This window comes from Periplaneta americana, chromosome 17 (assembly GCF_040183065.1).
Source record: "Periplaneta americana isolate PAMFEO1 chromosome 17, P.americana_PAMFEO1_priV1, whole genome shotgun sequence".
Taxonomy (NCBI): domain Eukaryota; kingdom Metazoa; phylum Arthropoda; class Insecta; order Blattodea; family Blattidae; genus Periplaneta; species Periplaneta americana.
The window spans coordinates 137,051,333-137,077,401 of record NC_091133.1 but is presented as its reverse complement, the minus strand read 5'-3'; the positions used below and the strand labels follow the sequence as shown (position 1 = coordinate 137,077,401).

The 26,069-nt window shown below is 36.2% G+C and overlaps 1 protein-coding gene across 7 annotated transcripts in view; it reads right to left on the bottom strand.

Annotated features, from left to right (window-relative positions):
* Positions 1-455: 455 nt before the first annotated feature.
* The window catches only part of mRRF1 (mitochondrial ribosome recycling factor 1), a 38,486-nt gene continuing 12,872 nt past the window's right edge, over positions 456-26,069 (bottom strand). For 5 of the 7 annotated variants that reach the window (XM_069816578.1, XM_069816574.1, XM_069816573.1 and 2 more), the window contains 4 exons: positions 18,953-19,090; positions 15,396-15,606; positions 3,808-3,964; positions 456-2,630 (listed from right to left, as the gene is read on the bottom strand). In XM_069816578.1, coding sequence (XP_069672679.1) covers positions 2,547-2,630; positions 3,808-3,964; positions 15,396-15,606; positions 18,953-19,090 — 590 coding nt within the window. In that variant the 3' untranslated portion in view covers positions 456-2,546. The remainder of the gene's footprint in view (positions 2,631-3,807; positions 3,965-15,395; positions 15,607-18,952; positions 19,091-26,069) is intronic. The other 2 variants (XM_069816575.1, XM_069816577.1) reach the window with 1 other exon arrangement.

Genomic DNA, 26,069 nt, shown 5'->3' with positions numbered 1-26,069 from the left:
CAGTATTTAGATGTAAGACTTTTATTTTGTTGAAGTGCTTCACAGTGTGTTAAAGGATTCATATCCATTTCTTCTTCTTGAGAACACAGTACACAATTGGAGTAGACAGAATGCGAGAATTCACTGAAGAACTACGATTTTATTTAAACTTTGGATTTGTTTAAACATTGAATGGATTTCTTCCATTTTGTTTCATTTTAGGTTAATTTCTTGATACCTACTATTGATTGTATTGTGGCTCTTTGATATTACTATATTCTTGTAATGATGAATCCAAAGAAATGAATTTTGTAGGGGTGTGTAAATAGCTTCAACTTCTCCATCTAAATTTGTGGTATTTTTCCTCACAATCTCATAGAAGGAAAAGAATTCACAAGTACCACCTGCTTCAGCTTCTTCCTCAGGATCCATGAGATAGCCGTGTGTGTGTGTGTGTGTGTGTGTGTGTGTGTGTGTTCAGTTACTTAAAGGATGTTGTATGTAGAGTTTCTATGTTAGAATTTTTGCTTCTTGAGGAGAAATATCTTTCTTGTTAACGATTTTATTTAAGTTTAGGTTATACTGTATATCTTCTTGATCAATTGGTTTATTAATAGATAGAAATTTCTCCTTTTGTTTAGCTATTCTCGAAGGTTCTATCTAGATATTTCGATATTGTATGTGCCTAGGAAGTTCTCTGGAAATTACTTAAGAGAGAACCTGACTCTGTTAACTGTCTAGGGGCTCTAGACTCCCATTTGTAACACATGGGAGTTACATCGTTGTTTGGGAGAGGTATTCAATAATAATGAAATTCTACATGTACCGTATCATATATCTGGGGGAACAATGTGTTCACATTGTTGAGTTGTTGAAACTGTTGTATATATTATACAGAGAATCATGTCTGTTCTGTGTTTCTTGTTCTCTCTTCAGAAACAGGTATTCAATGTCACTAGTGAGAAGTGAACTCACCACTTCAATACATGTTAACATGTCCTGCAAACAAATTTACAACACTACTGAACATTGAAGTTTTAAGGCCAGTTAGTGAAATTTAAAGTACGCATGGAATGTATGAATGTCCCTTCATTTTCATTGATGAACTGTGGAATTAAATCATACCTGAAATAATTATGAATATTTTTGCTCGTAACTGAATTAATTTACAACAACAACATCAACAAGAACAAAAACAGCAACAAAAATGCACAATATTAATGAAAAACAGTAGCTAATTATTATCAGTTTTAATTTATTTCAGACATGTCTCTTATTTTTGTGAAATAGCCCTTATTTTTAGGCTAGTGTTCTTTATATCATGTGTTGCTGTGTGCACACTTCTATTTAATTCCGGTATAATTTATACCAGTCAGTTTGGATAGAATATTCTATGTTGGTAAGTAAGACCCCTGATCACATATAACAGATAGATCAGATTAATGGACTTTTAAGGCAACCACTTTTATCAATTTCACTATGTTGCCATCTAGCGACTACAAAAGAAGTCACATGATAACCTTTATGGAATTGCACGGAGCAACTGTACTTCCATCTAGCGGTTGTTACCTTTGCGATGGTGGAGGCTCCGGTGGGTGTTCTCATTTCATGCTGTCATTTCACAACATGGGAATGAGTCCATTGCTGTACAGTAACGGTTAGCCTGCCTGACCGTGAAACGAGTGGGCCCAGGTTCAAAACCTGGTTGTAACAAGTTACCTAGTTGAGGTCTTTCCGGGGTTTTCCCTCAGCCCATTAATAGCAAATGCTGGGTAACTTTCGGTGCTGGACTCATTTCGCCGGCATTATCACCTTCATATCACTCAGATCCTAGATAACAACAGCAGATGATAAGCGTCGTAAAATAACTCACTAAAAAAAACCATGGGAATGGCCAAAACCCATTGTGAAGTCTCATCTAATGTCATCTTACCATAAATTAATTCCTAACTGTGCAGTTGATTCAGCGTCGCTAAAGAATAAATTTAAGAAACCTTTTTTTTCTTATACAATTGCAGGGACCTTGACTTTCCATTATTTGCCCTGACTCTACAAGTGTGCTCACAGTGCCAAGAAGTGTAGGCCGTTTAGTTCAGAGGAGGTGATTGACTTTCCACCGTCCAGTTGTTATACTTCATTTTATGTAATAATTATTGTGTTACACTAAAGACTGTGGAAGTTACACCAAGACATACTGTGTAAGCAGAGCTTTGCTGTACTATACCGGTCAATTTGTGTTTGTGAAACTTGCTGCAAACAGTGAACACGTTGCCAACAGCAGAAAAGTCAGTTAGCATTGTTGTAGTTTCATTCATTTTCGTGGTAATGCATTACCAGTGCTTCACATTTCGAACTATCTATAAGAACAACCGAGATGATTACAAACAATAACAATATATTACCAAATAAATTACACTTAGTTTTAACACACATTATATAATCATCTATTTAATTATTTTCATTCAATGTAATTGCAGTACAAATACCAATAAAATTCACATCAAGTAATGCACAATTTGAGCATTTATTTTACATTCTATACCTATCAAATTCTTTCAAACAGTTATTTATTCTTTTCCAATTAGTTCAGTATGTTTCGCTTCATATATCTTCTCTCCTTCTGACACATACTGGTCACCAAGAGCAATAATCTGAAACGAAATTCATCAAATGTTAAAGTTTAATCCACGATTAACAGCAGGAAGAAAGTTGTTAATAGTATCCATTATAAACTGCCACTAATACCAGCTACATAATATGTAGTTGAAATAAAATATCGAATTTTCAATGAAACAAGAAGCTCAATATTCAGTAATTATTTAGTTTCTCTTATACAGTGGTTCCCTAACTTTTTGAAGCTGCAACCCACTTTTTGGCAAGAGTTTTATTTGCGACCCCCCCCCCCCCTCCACAACTACTTACCGGTACTTAACCCACTCGAAAAATGCAAATCCTTGAAAAGCCTAAAACACCATAATTTTATTCAAAACCAGTGGATACCACCCAAAAACGACCAAAATAGAAGTAGGCTATCTGGTGCAACAATGACACAAAATATTACATAAACATCATTTGCAGTTAGTATGAGTTTTTAGGCTTTCAAGGTGACTATGGTCAGAATTGGGCTTTTGGATATTCCACCATGTTCTGACATATCCAACGTTTCTGAACTACATACAGGTTCCATCATCAGGGCAGATGTGTAAGACCAGAGTGGTCGCCTATGGATAGGTAGGTGGAATACTCAAAAGCCTAATACAGTGTGGCAATAATACAATAAAGTGTGGCAATAGAAAGACGCAATTATACATAAAATGTAATTGATACAACATGAACATTAGGACGAAGTGGAGAGAAGCGACTAGAAGCATTTGAAATGTGGATATGGAGAAGGATGGAGCGTGTGAAATGGACAGATGGAATACAAAACGAAGCTGTGCTAGAAAGAGTGGGTGAAGAAAGAATGATGCTGAAACTGATCAAGAAGAGAAAAGGAAATTCGCTGGGCTACTGGTTGAGAAGAAACTGCCTACTGAAGGATGCACTGGAAGGAATGGTGAACGGGCGAAAAGTTCGGGGCAGAAGAAGCTATCAGATAATAGACAACATTAAGATATATGGATCATAAGAGGACACTAAATGAACGTGGAAAATAGGAACTATTGGAGAATGCTGGGTTTGCAGTGAAAGACCTACCCTTGGGCAGAATACTATGAATGAATGAATACGGCTCTGAAATTCTTCCAGAAATCAAATATTAAAAAATTTGTCTAATGGTTTTTAAGTCACTGTAATAACAGTATTGAGGTGCAAGCAAAGCATACTTACCTGTTCTTGGACATTATATGCTAAATCTTGTGATATGTTGGTATTATTTTTCACATTTCTTACAAACTTATTTTGAACTTCTCTGATGGAATCTTTGCACTTCACAAAGAGTGCTTTTGCACTTTTAGCGAGATTCTCTCTATGTTCTTTGGTAACTCTGAAAAATAATACACATGAAAGCATAAGGAGAAGAATAACAGAGCTGCAGTTATGCAGTATAGACGAACTTGTAGGCATGGGTCCATTTTGCGACCTGGTACTTAAATAAATATACATTTCTGAAGAAAAAAAAAAAAAGACGAACTTGAGTTGCATTAAGGTGACATGCTATTGAGATTTTGTAAGTTATACACATTATTGTACCTTCTTACACCAGTTATTGCTAAAATACATCTGCACAACTTTTCTTTTTTATACTGAAAAATGTACCTAGAAAATAAAATTATATTTTTTATTTAAAATAATGTTTAATTTTAGTAAACATTTACCTGGGCCTCATGTAACGATAATTTCCTAAAAATGTTGAATTAAGCTAACACTCCCTATAACGAAATAGGTTGAATTGGTTCTTCCTGGCCATAGCATTTTTTCTTTTTTTTTTTTGGTCTTTCCAACTTCACTGCCAGACATAAAAAATCACAGCTTTCTTAATAATAATCAGCATTTCATGCACAGACATGTTGGAATATGTGACCAAAGTTTCATTACTCTAGGTGCAGCCATTCAGGAAATATTTTATTTCTAGTAAGATAAAATGTTCAATATCAAAGAGGCTTATACCTGAAACCATTTACATATAATGTGTCTGGAAATGCTTCATTTCCGAGTTATGGCCTTCACAACATTGAAATTCACCGGAACGTTTTTCTTTCTGCAGGTCGTTGCCGTCAAAGGAGACATTAAGAGGGCACTCTGACAGTTCATTCCGAGGCGAAGGTTACATTCAGTGTTGTGTAGGCATTAGACTGTGCGACATGTATTCAAATCAAGAGCTGGCAGAGATACACTTCATGTACGGTAAGGCAGACGGCAATGCTGCGCTGGCTCGTCGTTTGTACCAGGAGAGGTACCCACAGCGACAATGTCCAGATCGGAAGACATTTGTACGTCTTCATTATCGTCTGTGCGAGTATGGAAAATTTAACTCTCCTGGTTTAGGAAGGGGACGACCAAGATCTACAACTCCAGAAGTACAGGAGGAGATTCTGGAGGCTGTGAACATGACTCCTTCTATCAGCACACGAAGGGTAGCGTTGCAAGTCAATGTTCCTCATACGACTGTCTGGAGACTGTTGAAAATGTATCAATTGTATCCTTATCATTTGCAACGTGTACAGGCCCTGTCACCAGCAGATTACCCTGCACGAGTTAGGTTCTGTCAGTGGTTCTTGCAGCAGTGTGGTGTAAATCCGAACTATCCTGCCTTAGTATTATTTACAGATGAAGCACAGTTCACACAAGATGGCATAACAAATTTCCACAATCAGCATGTATGGGCGTATGAAAACCCACATGCAACTGTTCCATCTCATCACCAGGTGCGGTTCTCCCTCAACATGTGGGCCGGTATCATTGGTGATCGATTAGTTGGACCCCATGTACAGTACTTGTAAACAGACTTATGGGGCAGGCGTACACAAACTTCCTAGAAAACACCATACCTCATTTTTTAGAAGACACTCCACTGATCAATCGTCAACACATTCACTTCTTGCATGATGGCGCTCCTGCACACTTCAGTCGTACGGCTCGCCGGTAGGTACTTGGATCGAAGGTTTCCTGATCGATGGATAGGTAGAGGTGGCCCAATTGTTTGGCCTCCACGCTCACCTGATCTGAACCCTCTCGATTTCTACTTGTGGGGCCATTTAAAATCATTGGTTTACTCGTCTCCGGTGCCTGATTTGGAATCCCTTCGGAATCGAATTGTGACATGTTCTGAGGACATACGCAATACTCCTAGAGTTTGGGATCATGTTCGCAGGTCAATGAGACATCGATGTGAGGTCTGTATTCAAGCAGGAGGTAGACATTTTGAACATCTTCTGTAATGACAACGAACTGCGGAAAGAAAAACGTTCCGGTGAATTTCAATGTTGTGAAGGCCATAACTCGGAAATGAAGCATTTCTGGACACATATTGTAATGAACTATTTTGATTGTCTACATGTGGGAAATACATACCTGAAATTATACCCCGTATTTTTTAAACACCCTGTATATCAAAGCTGAACCGATGAAATCACATATCACTGAAAGGACGAGAGGGAAATCTAGAATTTTAACAGATAATCCTGAAAATGACAGAGCAGAAGGTGCCAACAAAAAAAAAAATGAGGAAGTCAAGAGAAAAATGACAACAATGGTCCCATTCACGAAACAAATATTACGATACATCCTGTGCTGACTATCTTAATTGCTTTGTTACAACAGAAAAGTACTCTGCTGGTCAAATGAAGAAAATATCAAATTAAAATTCCCCCCCCCCTCCAGAAAATGAATATCTTGGTGAGGATCCATTGACAAGTTACAGATTCTGAACAACAGCAGCTTGAGCCTCGTCAGCCTTGATTGTCTCTGCAGTTTAAATTGGGATAAAGATCATTACATTACTTCAACAAACTGAAAAATATTTTGGTTTTTGTTTTTCATTAGGTGTTAAGTAATTGCTGTAGTAATTTCTATCATTTTGTAGATTGTTATCTGGGTAATTTTTAAGTATGGATTTGTAATTTGTAAATTAACATAACATGATGCGTATAAACGAAAATTAAGGATTTAATCATATTCAGCATTTTATATACTGTATGGAAATACCCAACTACACTATGATGGGATAGTTTCATATGAAATACACGCATTGATTCATTTAGGGTTCTGTCCAAGGGCAGGTCTTTCACTGCAAACCCAGCTTTCTCCAATCTTTCCTATTTTTTGCCTTCCCCTTCGTTTCCTCATATGATCCATATATCTGTGGTGTTTGGGTAAAGGGAGATAAGTCATAAAAATGAGTTCGGAAATAAATGAAAATTAAACTTGGAACCCTTATTACAAATAATTTTCTACACAAATAAAACACATCAACTGCTTGTATTCTTTGATTTTTGCACACCCACTTGTATAATTTAACTTGTGTGTTCATCTGGCGAACAAAATTCCACCTGGACAAAAAAATGACTTATACCCCTTTACCCGAACACCACAGATATATTAATGTCGTCTACCATCTGATATCTTCTTCTACCCCGAACTCTTCTCCTGTTCACCATTCTTTCCAAAGGATCCGTCAGTAGGCAGTTTCTTCTCAGCCAGTGATCAACCAATTCCTTCTCCTGTTCCTGATCAATTTCAGCACCATTATTTCTTCACCCACTCTTTCCAACACAGCTTCATTTCTTATTTTGTCTGTCTACTTCACACGTTCCATTCTTCTCCATATCCACATTTCAAATGCTTCTATTCGCTTCTCTTCACTTCGTCGTAATGTCCATGTTTCTGCCCCATACAAAGCACTTCACTAGTCTCTTCCTTAGTTCTTTCTCCAGAGGTCCGCAGAAGAACTCCTTTTTCTATTAAAAGCTTCCTTGGCCATTGCTATCCTCCTTTTGACTTCCTGGCAGCAGCTCATGTTACTGCTTATAGCACACCCCAAATTATTTGAAGCTGTCCTCTTGCTCTACTGCCTCATTTAGAATTCGCAAGTTTATCCTCTGCATTTTTCTTCCTATAACCATGCTCATCGTCTTGTTTGCATTTATCTTCATCCCATACTGCTCACAGCTGTCATTTAGCTCCAGTAGCATATCCTTTAGTATTAATTATTTCCTCTTCTGCTAACAACGCCATATCATCAGCAAATCTCATGCATTTCATTCTTCTTCCTCCTACTTTTACAGCTTCCATGTTCTGAAAACAGTTCTTTACTAAATCCTCCAAGTAGATGTTGAACAGTGTAGGTGATAAAGGACATCCTTGACGTACTCCTCTCCCAATTTCACTTCCTTCAAACATGTCTTCTCCTATCCTGACTTTGACTAGTTGTTTCATATAAAGATTACTGAACAGTAATCCAATACACACCAATTTTCTTTAGGATTCCCATCAGTTTATTCCAATTCACTCTGCCAAAAGCCTTTTTTAAGTCCACATATACTACATACACTTCTTTATTCTTCTCTAGGTATCTTTCGCCGATTGTCTATAGCAGTACAATTGCAACTCTCGTACCTTTTTCCTTCCTGAAGCCAAACTGTTCTTCTTCCAAATGTTCTTTCATCTTAGAATATAAATGTCGATTCAGTATTCGCAAGAGAATCTTCGCCGAGTGCGATATTAGACTGATAGTTCCTGAACTCCTTACATTTCTTGGCATTATTTTTCTTCAGTATTGGAATCAACACTGTATCCATAAAATCTTCAGGCCATTCGTTTTTCTCACATATTGCGTTGCATAATGTTCCATGTCTTCACCCAAGCATTTCACTAACTCAATGGGGATCCCATCAACTCCTGCTGCTTTCCCAGTCTTCATTTCCTTAAGCACTAGTTCAACTTCTTTGCTTAAAATAGAAAATCCTATTTAGTTTTTTTAATAATTGAAAGTGTGGTATAAATTGTGGAAAAAATTAATGTGAAAGTTGTTTTCAACATTACACCATATCATCGGCTTGGAGTGTAAATCTGCTAACCGCCAAAAAAGAAAATTTTACAAGGGAAGCAAAAAACTGAGTTTAAATTAACTCTGAAACTTTAGAACCAAATCCAAAGTACAGGTACAAATGCCACCTGTATTTTGGATTTGGTCCTAAAATTTCATTGAAAAATGAGTTCTATTCAGTCAATACTTAACACAAACACAATAAACATGTTATAATAACATTTACACAGATTTTAAAAACAAACGTTTTCGCCAATTTTGATTGGCATCTTCAGGTCGTGTAGGTCGAATGGAACATGTTATAAAAAGTGAACACTTGGTATATGACGTTAAAAACCAAAGTTACAACTGTAATATCACTTAAAAACAGAGAATAGAATATATCAAAAAGCCTCCACGATGTGTGTAGAATCACTGTGTTGAAAGAGGCGTGTGTGAACCAAGGAAACAGCAAAACTCTTCTGTCATTGCAGATACAGTTTTCAAGATAGATTTGAAGATGCTGCGAACAGGTCGGTCGTGTGGCCGTTATGGAGAGCAGGAAAAATCCTGTAAATTGTAAGGATAGAATGAAGGAATATTTAGAAGCATTTAAGTATTATTTAAATCTTCTAAAACAATACTTACAAAAAATGGAAGAATGTCTTGAAATCCATGAGGACGGCGACACGACTGATCTTTACATTAAGTGGTAACGTATGACGAAAGCTGTATACGTTGCACGACTAGTGGATGAATGACCGTTACTTGCGTGTGATTTTAAACAGCGGGTTATTTGAATTTGGGTATTGTTCGTTAAGGAGCGGGCTATCATTATTATTAGAAAAGGTGGCAATATATAGTTCCTCCGCAGCATTCATATAATTATGATTGTTAATAGTCTTTAAGACCTGAAGGGCTTCTTCTATGCCAGTAAGTTCGTGATTAAGAGAAATGAGATGCGTGGCAAACTTTGATTTATTCCTATTGAATTTGAAGTCAGAGGCGTGCGAAAATTCCTTTTTGTTTGGCCAGTGTATTTACTGGGACAGTTTTTACATTGTAATAGATAGATATCGCTATTGGCAAATTTATTGTAATTTTGAATGTTATTGGGAATTATATTATTAAGTCTGTTGTTGGTACGGAATGCTACATTAATTTGTTCTTTTCTAAAAAGGTTACCTAATTTGTATGACACATTACCGAAAAATGCCATGGGTTTCCAGTGGGTGGTTTTAGTCTTTTTGACAGAACTTATTAAAGTGCTATTAGTTTTGGTTTCTGCTTTAAATTTATTTAAGCGTTTTCTTATCAAGCGTTTTCTTGACCGGTTGCTCAAAGTCCCCCTAAACAGAGACAAATATCAGGCTGAATATAGATACATTGTAATTTTAGCACAAATCAATGGCTTTAATAAGAATTTAATTAACAATTTGATAAGAAAACGCTTAAATAAATTTAAAGCAGAAACCAAAACTAATAGCACTTTAATAAGTTCTGTCAAAAAGACTAAAACCACCCACTGGAAACCCATGGCATTTTTCGATAATGTGTCATATAAATTAGGTAACCTTTTTAGAAAAGAACAAATTAACGTAGCATTCCGTACCAACAACAAACTTAATAATATAATTCCCAATAACATTCAAAATTACAATAAATTTGCCAATAGCGGTATCTATCTATTACAATGTAAAAACTGTCCCAGTAAATACGTTGGCCAAACAAAAAGGAATTTTCGCACGCGTTACAAAGAGCACGTCTCTGACTTCAAATTCAATAGGAATAAATCAAAGTTTGCCACGCATCTTATTTCCCTTAATCACGAACTTACTGGCATAGAAGAAGCCCTTCAGGTCTTAAAGACTATTAACAATCATAATTATATGAATGCTGCAGAGGAACTATATATTGCCACCTTTTCTAATAATAATGATAGCCCGCTCCTTAACGAACAATACCCAAATTCAAATAACCCGCTGTTTAAAATCACACGCAAGTAACGGTCATTCATCCACTAGTCGTGCAACATATACAGTTTTCGTCATACGTTACCACTTAATGTAAAGATCAGTCGTGTCGCCGTCCTCATGGATTTCAAGACATTCTTCCATTTTTTGTAAGTATTGTTTTAGAAGATTTAAATAATACTTAAATGCTTCTAAATATTCCTTCATTCTATCCTTACAATTTACAGGATTTTTCCTGCTCTCTATAACGGCCACACGACCGACCTGTTCGCAGCATCTTCAAATCTATCTTGAAAACTGTATCTGCAATGACAGAAGAGTTTTGCTGTTTCCTTGGTTCACACACGCCTCTTTCAACACAGTGATTCTACACACATCGTGGAGGCTTTTTGATATATTCTATTCTCTGTTTTTAAGTGATATTACAGTTGTAACTTTGGTTTTTAACGTCATATACCAAGTGTTCACTTTTTATAACATGTTCCATTCGACCTACACGACCTGAAGATGCCAATCAAAATTGGCGAAAACGTTTGTTTTTAAAATCTGTGTAAATGCTATTATAACATGTTTATTGTGTTTATGTTAAGTATTGACTGAATAGAACTCATTTTTCAATTAACATTGAACTTAACGGAACCAATATGCCTTTGAAATTTCCTAAAATTTCAGTTTTTTGCTTCCCTCGTAAAATTTTCTTTTTTGGCGGTTAGCAGGTTTACACTCTAAGCTGACGGTATGTAGGCCTATTCCCTATTGCTAGTCATGTGGAACATGAAATACAGACACTAAGTTCTGTAAATATTTACAAGAATAATTTGTATGAAAGTTCCTCACTTGCTCCTAACCATAGTACATTCTTGTGACTTGATATTCCCAACTTCTGTTAATTTCTGAAATATTTATTTCATTTAGATAATGTAATAATTCATTCATGAAATCAGATACTTTACATTTGGAATTATATAAAAAAATATCTTTTATGTGCAATGCTAAAAACGAGAGTTTATTTTCTTACTTCAGCATATAAGAAATTATTTTATTTACATACTTATGGAGAACAGAGAGAGACAAATCACGTCGAAAACCATTTACATTTCTGTTTCCAAGGCACCGCAAATTAAATCGTATTAAGAGCATTCCATTGTCATGTATGGGACATTTGCGCTCAAAATGACAAAAAGGAACTTGCTTTACAAGCAAGTAATGTTAAAGTAGAAAAATGTTTACTTTGTATCATATGAACACATGATCATTACAAGTAGAAAGTTTAAATTAAGATGAAAACAATGCCCTCAGACATAATTAATGTTTTGTCACGTACAAAACATCAAAATTTCCCTATGATTATCTTCAATAGAGCATTTATGTGAAGTGTGAACTGGATAGTAATTCTAATTTTTTTGTCATAGATGTTGATACTTCATTGTACATTTAGTTTCCAGTTAGGTGCAGTTCTTTGGAAAAACATATTTTGTGATGTCATGTACGGGACACTTTCTGCATAAAAATATGAAACAATAATTTAGGATTATCAAATGAAGAGTCCACTGCAAGAATGATGGATGTCACTTTCTTGTCGAAAATGAACCAAGACTGTCAATGCATAGCTTAAGACATATAGGTACATAGAGAGTTATATAGCATTAACACTGAAAGTCATTGTCCAGTAATGATCGGAAAATCTCAGTTAAGCTTTGAGTGCTAAGCTTTTCAAACTTTCAGTTGCTTCTCCTGCAAAATGTATTCCAAATGACATCCATCATTCTTGCAGTGGACTGTTCAAATATGAGTTACAGCATACAAATGATATTACAAATTGCATTTTACTAACTAAAGTAACACAATTATGTTAAGTTGGTCATTCACATTATTCAGAAGAATTCAGAAAATTTGTATGTGTTGCAGTGACGAGACTTCGAAGCCACAGTTGGTGGGTCAGTCTTTCTAATCATATCCTTAATGCAATCAGGAGAGTTAAGCCACTTATAGTGCTGTTTATTTGCATGTGTCATAACATTCACCTTAACTCCAGCCATTCTACAAATTTTCACATTTCCTAGATAAATCATTTAATTGTAACTGAAAAACACCGATCATCTTTACAGATTTACAGATTTGAGGAAGAAACAGATTCATCAGTCTCAAAAGCATGGTGTTTGCAGGAAAGTGTACCATCTGATTTTGCCTATATAACATGATATGATCCTATTCCAGGCAGTGCGGCAATCCTTTTCCATGCTTGTTTCTTTTTCTATTTGCTCCATATCTCTTTCTGAGAAAAGTACATGATGCATGTTGATGGAACAAGTTCTTCTGCTAACTGTGCAAATTCCTCTGGACTCTGCGCCATTTTCACACTACCCTGACTCATTACTTCCCACGCCACCAATAATCACCTTACTATGTGAGATGGCAAAATATTTCCAACTGAAATTTCTCTGATATCTGCTTCCTAGAACCTTGTGAACATGAACCATATATTTTGCAGTGTAGGCTTTCACGGCCGGAGTCTATAGATGTAGATTCATTTTCCGGGCTGAGAGGCCGTGGTCTATTAGTTGGTTTTATACCAGACGTTTCGTCTGCAACTGCGGCAGACATCTTCAGTGGAGTGGTATCCGAGGTCGCAAGACTCTTCTCGGCGTACCTGAGGCAACTGATCCTGTGTCTGGTTGTGCGAGCGTATTTATAGTGCGGCTCGCAGGCCGAGGCCTGTTGTCGCTGCGGTCCGCGCCGCTTTGTTCGCTGCTCCCGTTCTGGGTTCCGTCCTTTTGTTGTAGTGGCTTCTTATCTGTTCTGTTTAGGACCGGGTACCAATATTTGTTTAGCTTTACGCCTTCTTCCTTGCGATTAAAGTTGTTGTTATGTTAAGATAAGAAGCCACTACAACAAAAGGACGGAACCCAGAACGGGAGCAGCGAACAAAGCGGCGCGGACCGCAGCGACAACAGGCCTCGGCCTGCGAGCCGCACTATAAATACGCTCGCACAACCAGACACAGGATCAGTTGCCTCAGGTACGCCGAGAAGAGTCTTGCGACCTCGGATACCACTCCACTGAAGATGTCTGCCGCAGTTGCAGACGAAACGTCTGGTATAAAACCAACTAATAGACCACGGCCTCTCAGCCCGGAAAATGAATCTACAACCATATATTTGTTCTTAAATTCAGATGCAGGTCCATCACTCAAAATAATATCCTCATTTCTTGATTCTGTACTTCATAAAGTTTTTATCAGCATTAAATATACAGTCTGTATCTTCCTGCACTATGTGTGAACACAGAGAAGGTTCTGCAAAATCTTCCATTTTCTTCTTTAGTCTGATTTTCTTCATTCTTTCAGAACTGGTACTTTTCTTAGTTTCTGTGAATTCGTTCATTGTAAAGCCTGTAAAACTGTTACGTACAGGACATTAAATAAAGAGGTTTATAATAGTTTAAAATATTATGTTAAAATTAAAAAAAAAAAATTATATCATGTACCGAATCACTCCTTCACTTTGAGCCTGAAATAAAACATTTTAACAAAAGCAAACAACACATATAACCTAATAAATGTACTTTTCTTGTCACGTATGGGACATTAAAATTATGTATCTAATTAAGTATATATCTGCTCATTTATATATTCAGTTCATATATTTTAACCAATGTGCGTCCTTAGGTTGCGGATAGAGGAGACGGCCTCCAGATATGGAGGGTAGCTGCGAATATATTGAATAAGCAGTCGTGGACAGCCGATAAGGGGTGGTCCTCCAGCTTGGGGGTTGGGCGAAGGGCTAACAACCTATCACCGTAAAAAAACAGCTTGTTACGAATCCCTACAATAAGTAGGACTGAACATTAAATCCAGACTTTGAGATGGGCATGGCATGTAGCACGTATGGGGGAATCCAGAAATGCATATAGAGTGTTAGTTGGGAGACTGGAGGGAAAAAGACCTTTGGGGAGGCCGAGACGTAGATGGGAGGATAATATTAAAATGGATTTGAGGGAGGTGGGATATGGTGATAGAGACTGGATTAATCTTGCACAGGATAGGGACCGATGGCGGGCTTATGTGAGGGCGGCAATGAACCTTCGGGTTTCTTAAAAGCTATTTGTAAGTATGTAAGTAAGTAAGTAAGACAGTAAATTTAAACCCTTACCTTTGCTATTACAAAAATCTTGCTCTCTGTTCAGTTTAGGATACTACTGTTGCTTAACCAAAAATAATGTTCTTACTGTGTGTTTACTGTGGTCCATAATACCACCATTTTCAAAACCAAACTGTGCAACATCAAAAACAATACTACATCTCTTTGCATCATCAGAAATTTTTTCTATGGACTATATAAAATTAATTTCAGGCAAAATATTAACTGAGTTTTCAATTTGAAATGTCACGTATTTTGTCCATGTTTCAACAGAATTCTCCATTACAAGAAAATGGTCAATTTTATCCATAGATAAATCTGCTTAAATTATCACATTAAAATTATTTCAGAGGTTCAGATTTGCAAACTTACGTTTGTTTATCATTGTTCATTGTAACGTCTGCAACGAAAATGGAGATGATGAGGGAAGGCATGAGATATGTGAATATTCTTCATTTTTCGTCTGTATCAACACAGCATATTGACTGCTTCATTATGTCCAAAGTATGGTACACTAAATGCATACTTAACTCATCAGTTTCTAAGCCTAGTCATAAGGTTATAATTTGTTAAACACAGAAAATAACAAAATGGCAGTGCACCTACATCAATGATTAGTAGAAATGTTAATGAAGTAATAATAAGTAATCAAGAAGTGAACACATTTCAATTTTGTTATGCCCATACAATTTCCAACTTATTAATATCATATTTGCACTGTAGTTATGTAAGAGAAATGTTAGAATGTGGACACACTTATTACAGGACAACTAATCTCCCAACTGCTTCACAATAGTTTTTTCCTCGTTTAGAACATGCCACTATATAAAATCCACTTACTTCGGAACTGGTATGAACAAAGTTGTACCATCCTGTTGAGGATTCAAGTTCATTCCACTCTTCGCAATGGCTTCAAGAGTTGCTGGAATAGTCTGAGGAAATGCAGTCATGTTGACAATGATAGTTTTAGGATTCTTGCGTACAATCTGCGCCAGTTCTTGAAGTTCATATTCTTTTCCCTCAAAATTTACTGATAGTGTCTCAATTGAACCTGCAATGTGAAAAATAGTCACAGATAAAAGATATGTTAGCTTACAGATAATAGAATTTAAACTACATTACATCAGTATCACGCATTCCAGCAAAGGCTCTAGTTGCACCTTACACCTCACACTGACTTCATAAATATATCACTCAATGGCGCACTGGATATAAATATGATCTTCAAAGCGACCACTTTCCTATTTATAACTCTATGACATAGGTCACAAATTTTAATAAAAAGTATAAAGAGAATAAACCCTCACTGACTAAATGGAAATTAAAATTAACGGGGGGGAGGGGGGGGGAGGCAACGGAAATTATTTGAGAGGAATGCTCACATCAATACTATCACAAGTAAAATTATTTCAGCAGCCTATTTACTTATCCCTGTATCCAAACTGATAGACGGCCAACCAATGAATATATGGTAGAAGGGAGAAGTTACGACTGCAGGAAAAGAAAAGTGGTAAGCAAGAAGACAGTGGATAAATGATGAAACTACTGCCAACAGATCAATCTATAATAAAGCAACTCAGAAAAAACTAATTAATAATAAAGCAAATGAGAAAAAAGACTAATCAATGCAGCAAAAAAGAAAAGCTGGAGAGAATGTACAGTAAATCATCCTCCACAGTTTGGAAACATTTCAAAGCACTGGAAGGACATTCTGCTCAAGAAATAACGTACCTAAAATGTAAAAATGTTTCATCCACTACATCAAATGCCACAACATCAGAACTCCTTGCCAGACAATACACTCAGAAGTCAGAAAAGAAAAATCATATCCAACATTCCTCACACCAAAAGAACAACATCTGTCAAGCTGGAGAATGCTGGGTTTGTAATGGAGGATTGGCAGAAAACTATGACAATGAATGAATGAACATCCCATACTTATTTCTATATACTGAAATCACAATGGGGGACGAATTACACCTGGCAATCAGTGATCTGAAAAATACAGCTACTCGTAATGATGAAATCCACAATTGAACAATACGTGGCCTACCTGAATTAACGTTGAAATTATCACTCAGATCATTCAGTTCGCTATGGTCGAAAGGTAAATACCAGAGAAATGGAAAACTACTTTTGTTATCCACATTCTCAGACCTATTAAGAAAAATATATAACTCTAAATCCTACAGACCCATCACACGACATCCAGGTTAGGTAAACTACTAGAAAGAATAATCAACAACAGACTGATGTGAAGACTGGAATCCACAATACGCAGTTCTGATTTCGTTCACAAAGAAGTAGCGCAGATGAGATATTAAATTTACAAAGGTGAACAACTACACCACACAGGATTCCGTTGTGGCCGAGTTGAAAGCGACCATCGAACGAAACAGTGACGTGATTACTGAGCTGAAGAAAACCTTACTCGAGAAAGACAAAAAGATTAGTGAACTAGAAAGTAAAATTGACAATCTCGAGCAATACCAGCGTAGACAGTGTGTTAGGATATTCGGTATTGTGGAAGAAGAAAACGAAGACACCAACAAAATAGCAATAGATGTGGCACAGAAAATAGGTGTCGAATTAAATGTGTCAGATATTGACAGAAGCCATCATCATGTTGGTAGGCGAGATGGTGATAAACCTCGTTCTATTATCGTCAAATTTGTGAGTTATCGCAAGAGGTGGGAAATTTTCAGCAACAAACGAAAATTGAAGGGGTCTAAAATTACGGTTCGCGAGGATCTAACAAAGGTATGACACGCAATACTAAGGGAAGCCATAACAAGATTTGGACTTAATATTGTATGGACAAGCGACAGCATGATCATAGTAAACCACCAAGGCACAAAAAGAACAGTGCACATGGAGGATCTCCAGAACATGTAGAAGTCGGGCGATATGACACTCAAGGTCTAGTTCTGTTTTTATTTTTACTTTATCTCTATTTTTTCCCTTTCGTGCAATTCTTTAAATAATCATTACTATTAATACACTCAATATTTTAAAAGTTTTGCATATATCACCCCTAGTTTTTATTTAGTTAATATAGTGATAGAATTAATATTTTAAGTCAATATCTATTATAAATTTAAGTTACAATTTTATAGCATTTTTACTGTTTAATATTTTGTATTGGCAACATTGGCTTAGGAATTTGGCAGAAATCTTGTCCGACTGCTCCTGACCTCGACAATAGCCATGACAACAACCCCTTCGCAATATATCCTCAAGCACTAAATGCTCCCATTACGCTTAAAGTCACTCATGTGAATGCACATAGCTTGTTGTCTCACTACCACGAATTTCTTTCCATCTTCTCACCGCTTGACCTTCATTGCATACTTGTGTCCGAGTCCTGGATTCAACCAACACTCCCCTCTTCACTCGTCCATTTGGATGGATATACGCTACTTAGAAATGACAGAACAGGAAAGCAGGGAGGTGGCGTAGCAGCTTATATTAGAAATGATCTCCAACCTAAAATTATTCTACACTCTCCCTCCCAGTATTCAGCCCGTCCAGAATTTCTCTTTGTCGAAATTTCCTCCAACTTTAAAAACTGTCTTATCTGCGTTACATACCAACCCCCGAAAATTGGCCATCTCGTTGATCTTGAAAATGCCCTGCTGGATTTAATTCCTCATTATGAACATGCTATTGTTGCCGGCGATTTCAACACTAATACTAATTCAGCAGATGCAATTAAGCTTAAATCAATGTTTAATTCCTGTAACATGACAATACTGCCCTCCCACCAACACATCACACTGAGACGCTACTTGACCTAATTGTGATCACTCACCCACAGAGAGTCCTAAGACACGGACAACTACCAGTGCCTGATATCTCAGCTCATGACTTAATTTACGTAGAATACTCGCTTCAGTGTCCCAATGGATATCCAAGATAATATCTTACAGGGACATGAATAACACTGACGAAACTCAGCTTACAGCTGACGCTTTAGAGATGCCTTGGAATTATATTTGGAACTTACATACTGTTGATGAGAAAGTGGAAGCTTTCAATGATAAGACACTACTAGTATCTGGTGCTTCAGTTGCCTCTATAATCTGACTGTACTGCCTGCAGGATGGTATCGTTCGTAAACAGAACAAGTGGCACGCTCATCTCCCAGGCCCTCATTTGCCTTGGACGGGTATTAACTGGCCACTCTACCCAATTATCTCCTGACTTAGTTGCCTCACGAGTGACGCCTTATTGGTTCTCTTATGAGGCTCAAACCTGTCTTCGGACAGCTAACTAAACAAACAGCGTGATATGTCGCATGAGATACTGATATTCAACAATCAATTAAAACCTGAGATATTACAGATACAAGATCTACATGTTTGTAAATGCCTGACTGATCACAATAACTACGGTACCTGTAGTAGATCTGAGCGAAAGGTTTCTTACATACTCTTCCTTCATTCTGTCGATGGCTTTCTGCATTTGAGTTCTCAAGCTATCAACTTTTATTACCTCTGCAAGTTGCTCATCACTGACGTCTATCTTCTTCTTTCCTACAACAAAAACTAAATTTTAGCCAAAATACGAAAAGAATTTTCCATCAAATCTCATATTAAACATTTCTGATTCTTTTCTGAAATGCGTTGTTTTTCAGTTATATGCAATTAAAAGTATCAGGAAAATCTTCTGACTATGTCTTTCTCAATTCAACATAACCTTTGTTGGCTAGAATTTGTTTTTGTAAGGGATTTATTTTGAAAATGTTGTAAAACTCTACAGTTATATAACCACTTTCACAATTAAAGACTATCACTCTCAAGTTTTGTGTAACAGTTTTGTGTGTTTTGGACAGCATTGCAAGTTTTATTAATGTAAATAAAAACTTGAAATCCACAAATAGAATTCAAACAAATAAAACCATAAAATCTGATAAATGGTACCTATTCTAAACCATAAGTTTAATTTTATGCTGTATGTTCTAACAACTGTTTCATTGGTACAGTGCATCTCTAAGGAAGAGAAAGATGTACTAACTTCTTTATTAGGGATGTGATCACACTGCATAGATCTCTGTAATAACCTACTAGCCTACAATTCTGGAATCCAGTGAAGTTGCATATATATATATATATATATATATATATATATATATATATATATATATAGTCAGTTATTTTACCAGCTCCAGTTCTCCAGTTTAATTTCTGTTGAGAACTATTTCCTTCCTTAATCTTGTTCTGCTCGATTATTAATGGCTGATACAAAATATGACCATTAGTTCTAACAAGAGAAGACGGTGGCACAGCAACAGTTTCATTTTCTCGACCCAGGAAACTGAATAACTTGTTCTAAAGAAGTCAAGCGCCATAATGGGCTCCCAGTAGAAATTGAGTCTAGGAAATCCCTGTGGAGCGACTGCTGCCAGACATTACAACACTTTGGTGAAGAAATGAACTGGTACAACTTTTTCTTTTTATTTATAATTAACTCCTTTAGTTTTCAGTACAACTTAATTTCACCATTACTCCACTATATTACGACATTAAAGCTGAACGACATGTGCTGTTAAACAGTAATTACAATAAAAGGACAGGAATTTATTTATTCTTATCAAAACCTTACTTTTGTTATTCATCTCCACTATCTGCACCTTAACAAGGAACATGGAATTAATAACCTATCTGTGAGTGTATAGAATGTTTCACACTGTACAGTAATCCTTCTTGTCACCTATCCTATCATTATGCCAGTGAATCTGGTGTCAGGTTATGCTTAAAAAAAGTGAAAAGCCTTTTAAGTAGCTGTCTCCTGGACCATAAAAATTTATGCACACTGCAAACTATGCAACAAAGAAAAGGATACTGCAGGAAGCAGAAGACTGTCAAGCTACTTTTTTAGATTGGGGGGGGGGGGGGACAGAATGAACAAGTGACAGCATGCGAATCAACACTGTTGCCATCGGTATAGTTCAGACATGTTGCCTGTTAATTTGGTATTGCACTCGGGCCTGAGTTCGATTTCCACTTGGGTAGATTATCTAATTGGATTTTTTTCCTAGGTTTTCCTAATCAAGTAATCAGCCCAATGGGAATCGAACCCACACTAAGCGCAGCTCTGGACATGCAGGCAAATGTGCTACCATCTGAGCTATGACAGTGAGTAACCTGTAAATATGAAAATAATGTAATAATGTAGTGTACAATAAGTGTGCAGAAAACAAAGGGAAGCAACCACATTTACTTTTCTCAAGAAAACTGCAAACATGGCATGATGAGAGATGACATTAACATATATGGATCATATGCAGAGGCTGAAATGAAGGCAGAAAATAGGAAAGCTTGGAGAATGCTGGGTTTGCAGTGAAAGACCTACCTTTGGGCAGAAAACTATGAATGAATAAATATTAGTGGTCAACATCTTCGAAACAGGCAATTCAGTCCTCACTTGACAGACGACTGAGAAGAGTGAATGGCATTTTCCAATGTCGTGTGGCCGGCATTGTTAAGTATTCAGGTATATTCTAAACACAATATATAGACGGAAATGCTACAGCAGTGCGCCCTGTACCATTTTCTGAGGGTGATTTCTAGTGTATATAAAATCTCCATATACCCATCACTAAAATGTATCTTATGCAATGATTAACATTCCTTATTGACAATAGATCATCTACAGATACACAAAATGTTCTGCCTTAACTTCACTCTGTTTTTGACTCAGCGTCAAATCTATATTGGGAAGCAGGCAGGAGTAGTTCATCCAAGTTCTGGGCAATCTTTTACAAATGCCTGACCAAGAAATCAGTTTTGTCAAACACACAAATGTTATCAGTTTCAGAGGTACTGGTAGTGGATATTCCTAGTTTTCTTGTCTCTCTGAGCTGTAAGTTCAAAGAGGTAATTTCTATGCATTCATTTTTATAAAATGTATCCATTGTACTTACATTTATTAGTTTTGCCAGGAATGCTTTCCAGTTTCCGTAAAATTTCACTAGTTTGTGATGTAACAAAGAGATTCAGTTGTACTTTGAGAAATCTCGTCTCTTTTTTTTATTACGAAATGTCCTAATTTCGTTGCTGTACTACACTGTATTTGTGTTTAGTCAACAGTCCGGAGAATGGAGTATGGTGGGTAGTTCCTTTCCATCACTAAACCTAGGTAGTATTAATGTTTGGATTAGCGTTGGCACCTGCTATCTCCAGGCTCCGGTATGCTCAGAAAGAAATTATGGTCAACTGGATACAAAATGTCTTACCGTCATCTTTGGTGTGAAGAAATTTCACAAATATTTGTATGGTCATTCTTTTAATATCTACAATGGCCATCAGTCACTTAGAACCTTATTTTCAAAATCAAAAAATATTTCACATATGAGTGATTAGTTGGTCCATAATTCTATCTGCCTATCAATATAAAATTGTGTACAAAAAGGGAATTGACATAGCTCAAGCAGATGCTAAGTCAAGACCTGCTATAGAACAAAGTCAACAGTAAAGAACCAATTCAACAGAAATCGAGATTCAGCCACAGTCTACTATATACAGTCGCGAAGCTTGAGGTGATTTTTTGCAAATCTCGTGATAAAGCGCTCCAAGCGGTTAGCAACTAGAAACAATAGACTGTCCACGGTCGACTTTGGACTGTGTCGTATTTCCATCGAGTGCTAGCTCGTTGCGTATTTCACATTGATGCTTGTGAAATGTTCGTTATTGGTTGTAATGAAAATGTTAATGGCTAAAATACAATAATTGGAATAATAATATTTTACTAGAGACGTAGAAAAATTAAGTTTGTTTTAATGAAATTTATTGATCACGTTTTATTTTCAATTCTGGTGGGATTATTATTGCTTAGGCCTACCTTTTTTTTTCAAAGGATGTTTTTAATTATAGCTGTTAATTTTGTTGTTATTTTTATTTGTTACTTTACTAAAGACGTAGAAAAAGTCTGTTACAATAAAATTTATTGATCACGTTTTATTTCCATTTCTGGTGTGATTATTATTGCTTAACCTCATCCCACTTTGTTAACTACGTAAGCCTACACTACAAGTACCGGTACACGTAAGTTACTCCATTAATTCATATTTCCATTATTATTGTTGTAAAGGGAAATGCAAATTAATATTTATTGGTTTCATAGTTAATTATCACTATAATCTTGAATGAGTGAAGCGATTATAGTAAATTTCAGTTCATTTTGCACAAACAAAAATAATATTTCTTGCAGGTATCTTCGAGTTTATGGTGGAATTTAATATACTTCATTAAAATAATAAATTAACTTTATGCATTTAATATTTCAATAATGGAAGGAAGGTGTTAATATTTCCAAAAGAACACAACGAAAGTGTAACATATTTTGTCGTCTACTAGGAGAGAGATCTGCGATGATGAGGCAATAGTAGCGATCCTAGTGGTGGGCAATTACCCATGTTTGCATTTTTACTACATATTGAGCTTCGCGACTGTATATAGAAGACTGTGATTCAGCTGTGTTTATTTCAACACACAACAGTCTTATTCATTATGTAACTAGGGATTCTTTTGTTTTTAGCATAACACAAGCTTAAAATACAGCAAATAATGAACAGAAATTAGGGGGGAAAGTGTGCCTATGCAAATATTCATCTACAGCGTCATATTATGTCAAAAAAATCTGCCTCTTCACTGGCCATCACTATTTATCTGAATACCTCCACAGAATGGAAACCTGAGATGTATAATAATTATGCAACAAGACAGAACAAATCTTCAACAAAGACCAACTTGGTTTCATAGTTAATTTTCACTATAATCTTGAATGAGTGAAGCGATTATAGTAAATTTCAGTTCATTTTGCACAAACAAAAATAATATTTCTTGCAGGTATCTTCGAGTTTATGGTGGAATTTAATATACTTCATTAAAATAATAAATTAACTTTATGCATTTAATATTTCAATAATGGAAGGAAGGTGTTAATATTTCCAAAAGAACACAACGAAAGTGTAACATATTTTGTCGTCTACTAGGAGAGAGATCTGCGATGATGAGGCAATAGTAGCGATCCTAGTGGTGGGCAATTACCCATGTTTGCATTTTTACTACATATTGAGCTTCGCGACTGTATATAGTAGACTGTGATTCAGCTGTGTTTATTTCAACACACAACAGTCTTATTCATTATGTAACTAGGGATTCTTTTGTTTTTAGCATAACACAAGCTTAAAATACAGCAAATAATGAACAGAAATTAGGGGGGAAAGTGTGCCTATGCAAATATTCATCTACAGCGTCATATTATGTCAAGAAAATCTGCCTCTTCACTGGCCATCACTATTTATCTGAATACCTCCACAGAATGGAAACCTGAGATGTATAATAATTATGCAACAAGACAGAACAAATCTTCAACAAAGACCAACTTGTGGCTTGCAAGAAACTAGAAAGAAGAAGCAGCAACACTATAAAATATTAGAAGTCTACTGAAAACAAGCGGGGGGTGGGGGGGGATGCCGCCAGCTACTTCAGTTTCGTCACTATTGGACAACGACAACAACAGCAACGAAAATTCACAAGATGCTGGTGACTTGAATTATTTCTTCATCTAGATTAATAGAATAATGGCACACTTGTCTATTCAAAGAAATGTAATTGAAAACTTCTATTAATATGACAGAGCTGCAGAAAATACTCATCTTCAGACATTACAATGGGTGTCGAACAGCATTGACATCCGACAATGTAGTCCGTATTTCCAGCTCTCTGACTCAGATAATAAGAAACAACATAGAATGTGACAATTGTCAGATTGTTCCTGTCAGATCAGCTAAGCATTCTAGTACTGACACTATTAAATAATGCTGACTGAATTTACTCATGTGGTCGCAGCCAAAATAGGTCTAACCAAAATGTTAGTCATTTTTATAAACCACGTTTTGTCCTTTTAAATCGATTCCAAATTAAATTGTTCCGAAATTCTAGAATGCATTGTAACAACTCGGAAGGAGGGGGAGAATTAGTTTTACATGAAAAAATAATGCATGTTCCTACTGTGCAAGTTTCTAAGACAGCACTTCATGATCTGTTGCAGGAAGTCAACATAAGCTCTTAACTTCTGTAAAACTGTATTTAAAACAAAATTATTTTCAAGTGTACCGTACTGTAGCAGAAGTAGAAATTTTGTTTATGTACAAGTTAATGTTGTGTAATGTACTTAAATCATATAGCAGCAGTGCATAATCACTAGTTATGACAATGGTAATTTATGTAATTTTGTAACAGATTAACTTTAAGAACTTAACTGGAGACATCACACTTCCCGTCATTCTTGTTCAGGTATGTCCACTTATTTAAATAACTTCACTACTTCACAAATTTTCTTATTCACTTACGTACAGGCCTATTACATTTCCGTCTAATAGCTTATCATTAATATGTAATGTTTAATTAACAAACGTTTTCGTCCCTATATTGCTCGGCACAATAATGCAGCTATAAGTAGTCAGAGCCTGGCATCTCATACACAGCAGGTGTATAAATAGGTATACGCTGTTAAAATTTTATCATAAAAATCGTAATAAGTTTATATTACAGGCACATAATCATAGCACAAGACGAAATAATAATTCAACATTAGTACAACCTAAATGTTTCACATCTGCAGGTCTAAAGCACAGCATTAATTTTGGCCATCGGTTGTGTAATTCTGTAGCTAAATTACACCCAGAACTTTAACATGTAACCCACTAAAATATATAAGAAAATTAAAAACTTGTTAATGTCTTCAATACGATTAAATGAAATTATAGCCTATGAGTATGAACACACATATACAGTAGTGTGCAAATTAATCCGAACACGACATATTTTTACATTTTCTGTCATTGTTGGCCTCACAGCTGCTCATACCGCTTTAATTGACATCTATAGTACGTGTAATTCCATTGTTGAAGGTCTGTCGTTATTATTTTTTTTATAATATGTGACATTTTGCCTGTCATTTTGTATTTATAAGCATTTCAGTTGTGTTGAAGACTTAATATTGCAATCCTATGTACATTCTGTCATCTTCACAAATGGATACAACTCCACGAAAACGGTCTAAAATTATAACATTAGCAGAGCATTCTTCTATGACACAGAGGCAAATTGCTGCAGAATGTCACATCGGTTTGGCTACTGTTAATTCGATCATAAAACGATACAGGGAGACTGGATCCATCACACCCCGCAAAAAAGGAAACTGTGGCCGGAAAAGGAAGACTTCACCTGCAGATGATCGTTTAATTGTCAGGAAAAGTAAATTAAATCCTAGACTAACTGCTGTCGACTTAACCCGCGAGTTAATGGCTACCACTGGGGCGAATATTCACGTCACAACAGTGCGGCGTAGGCTTTTGGAAGCTGGACGAAGGGCTTGTAAGCCTATTAAGAAGCAACTGCTAACCCCTGTTATGTGCAAAAAACGCTTAATGTGGGCAAAATTACATTAACACTGGACAGTGAATGACTGGAAGAATGTACTTTTTTCCGATGAGGCTCATTTCGA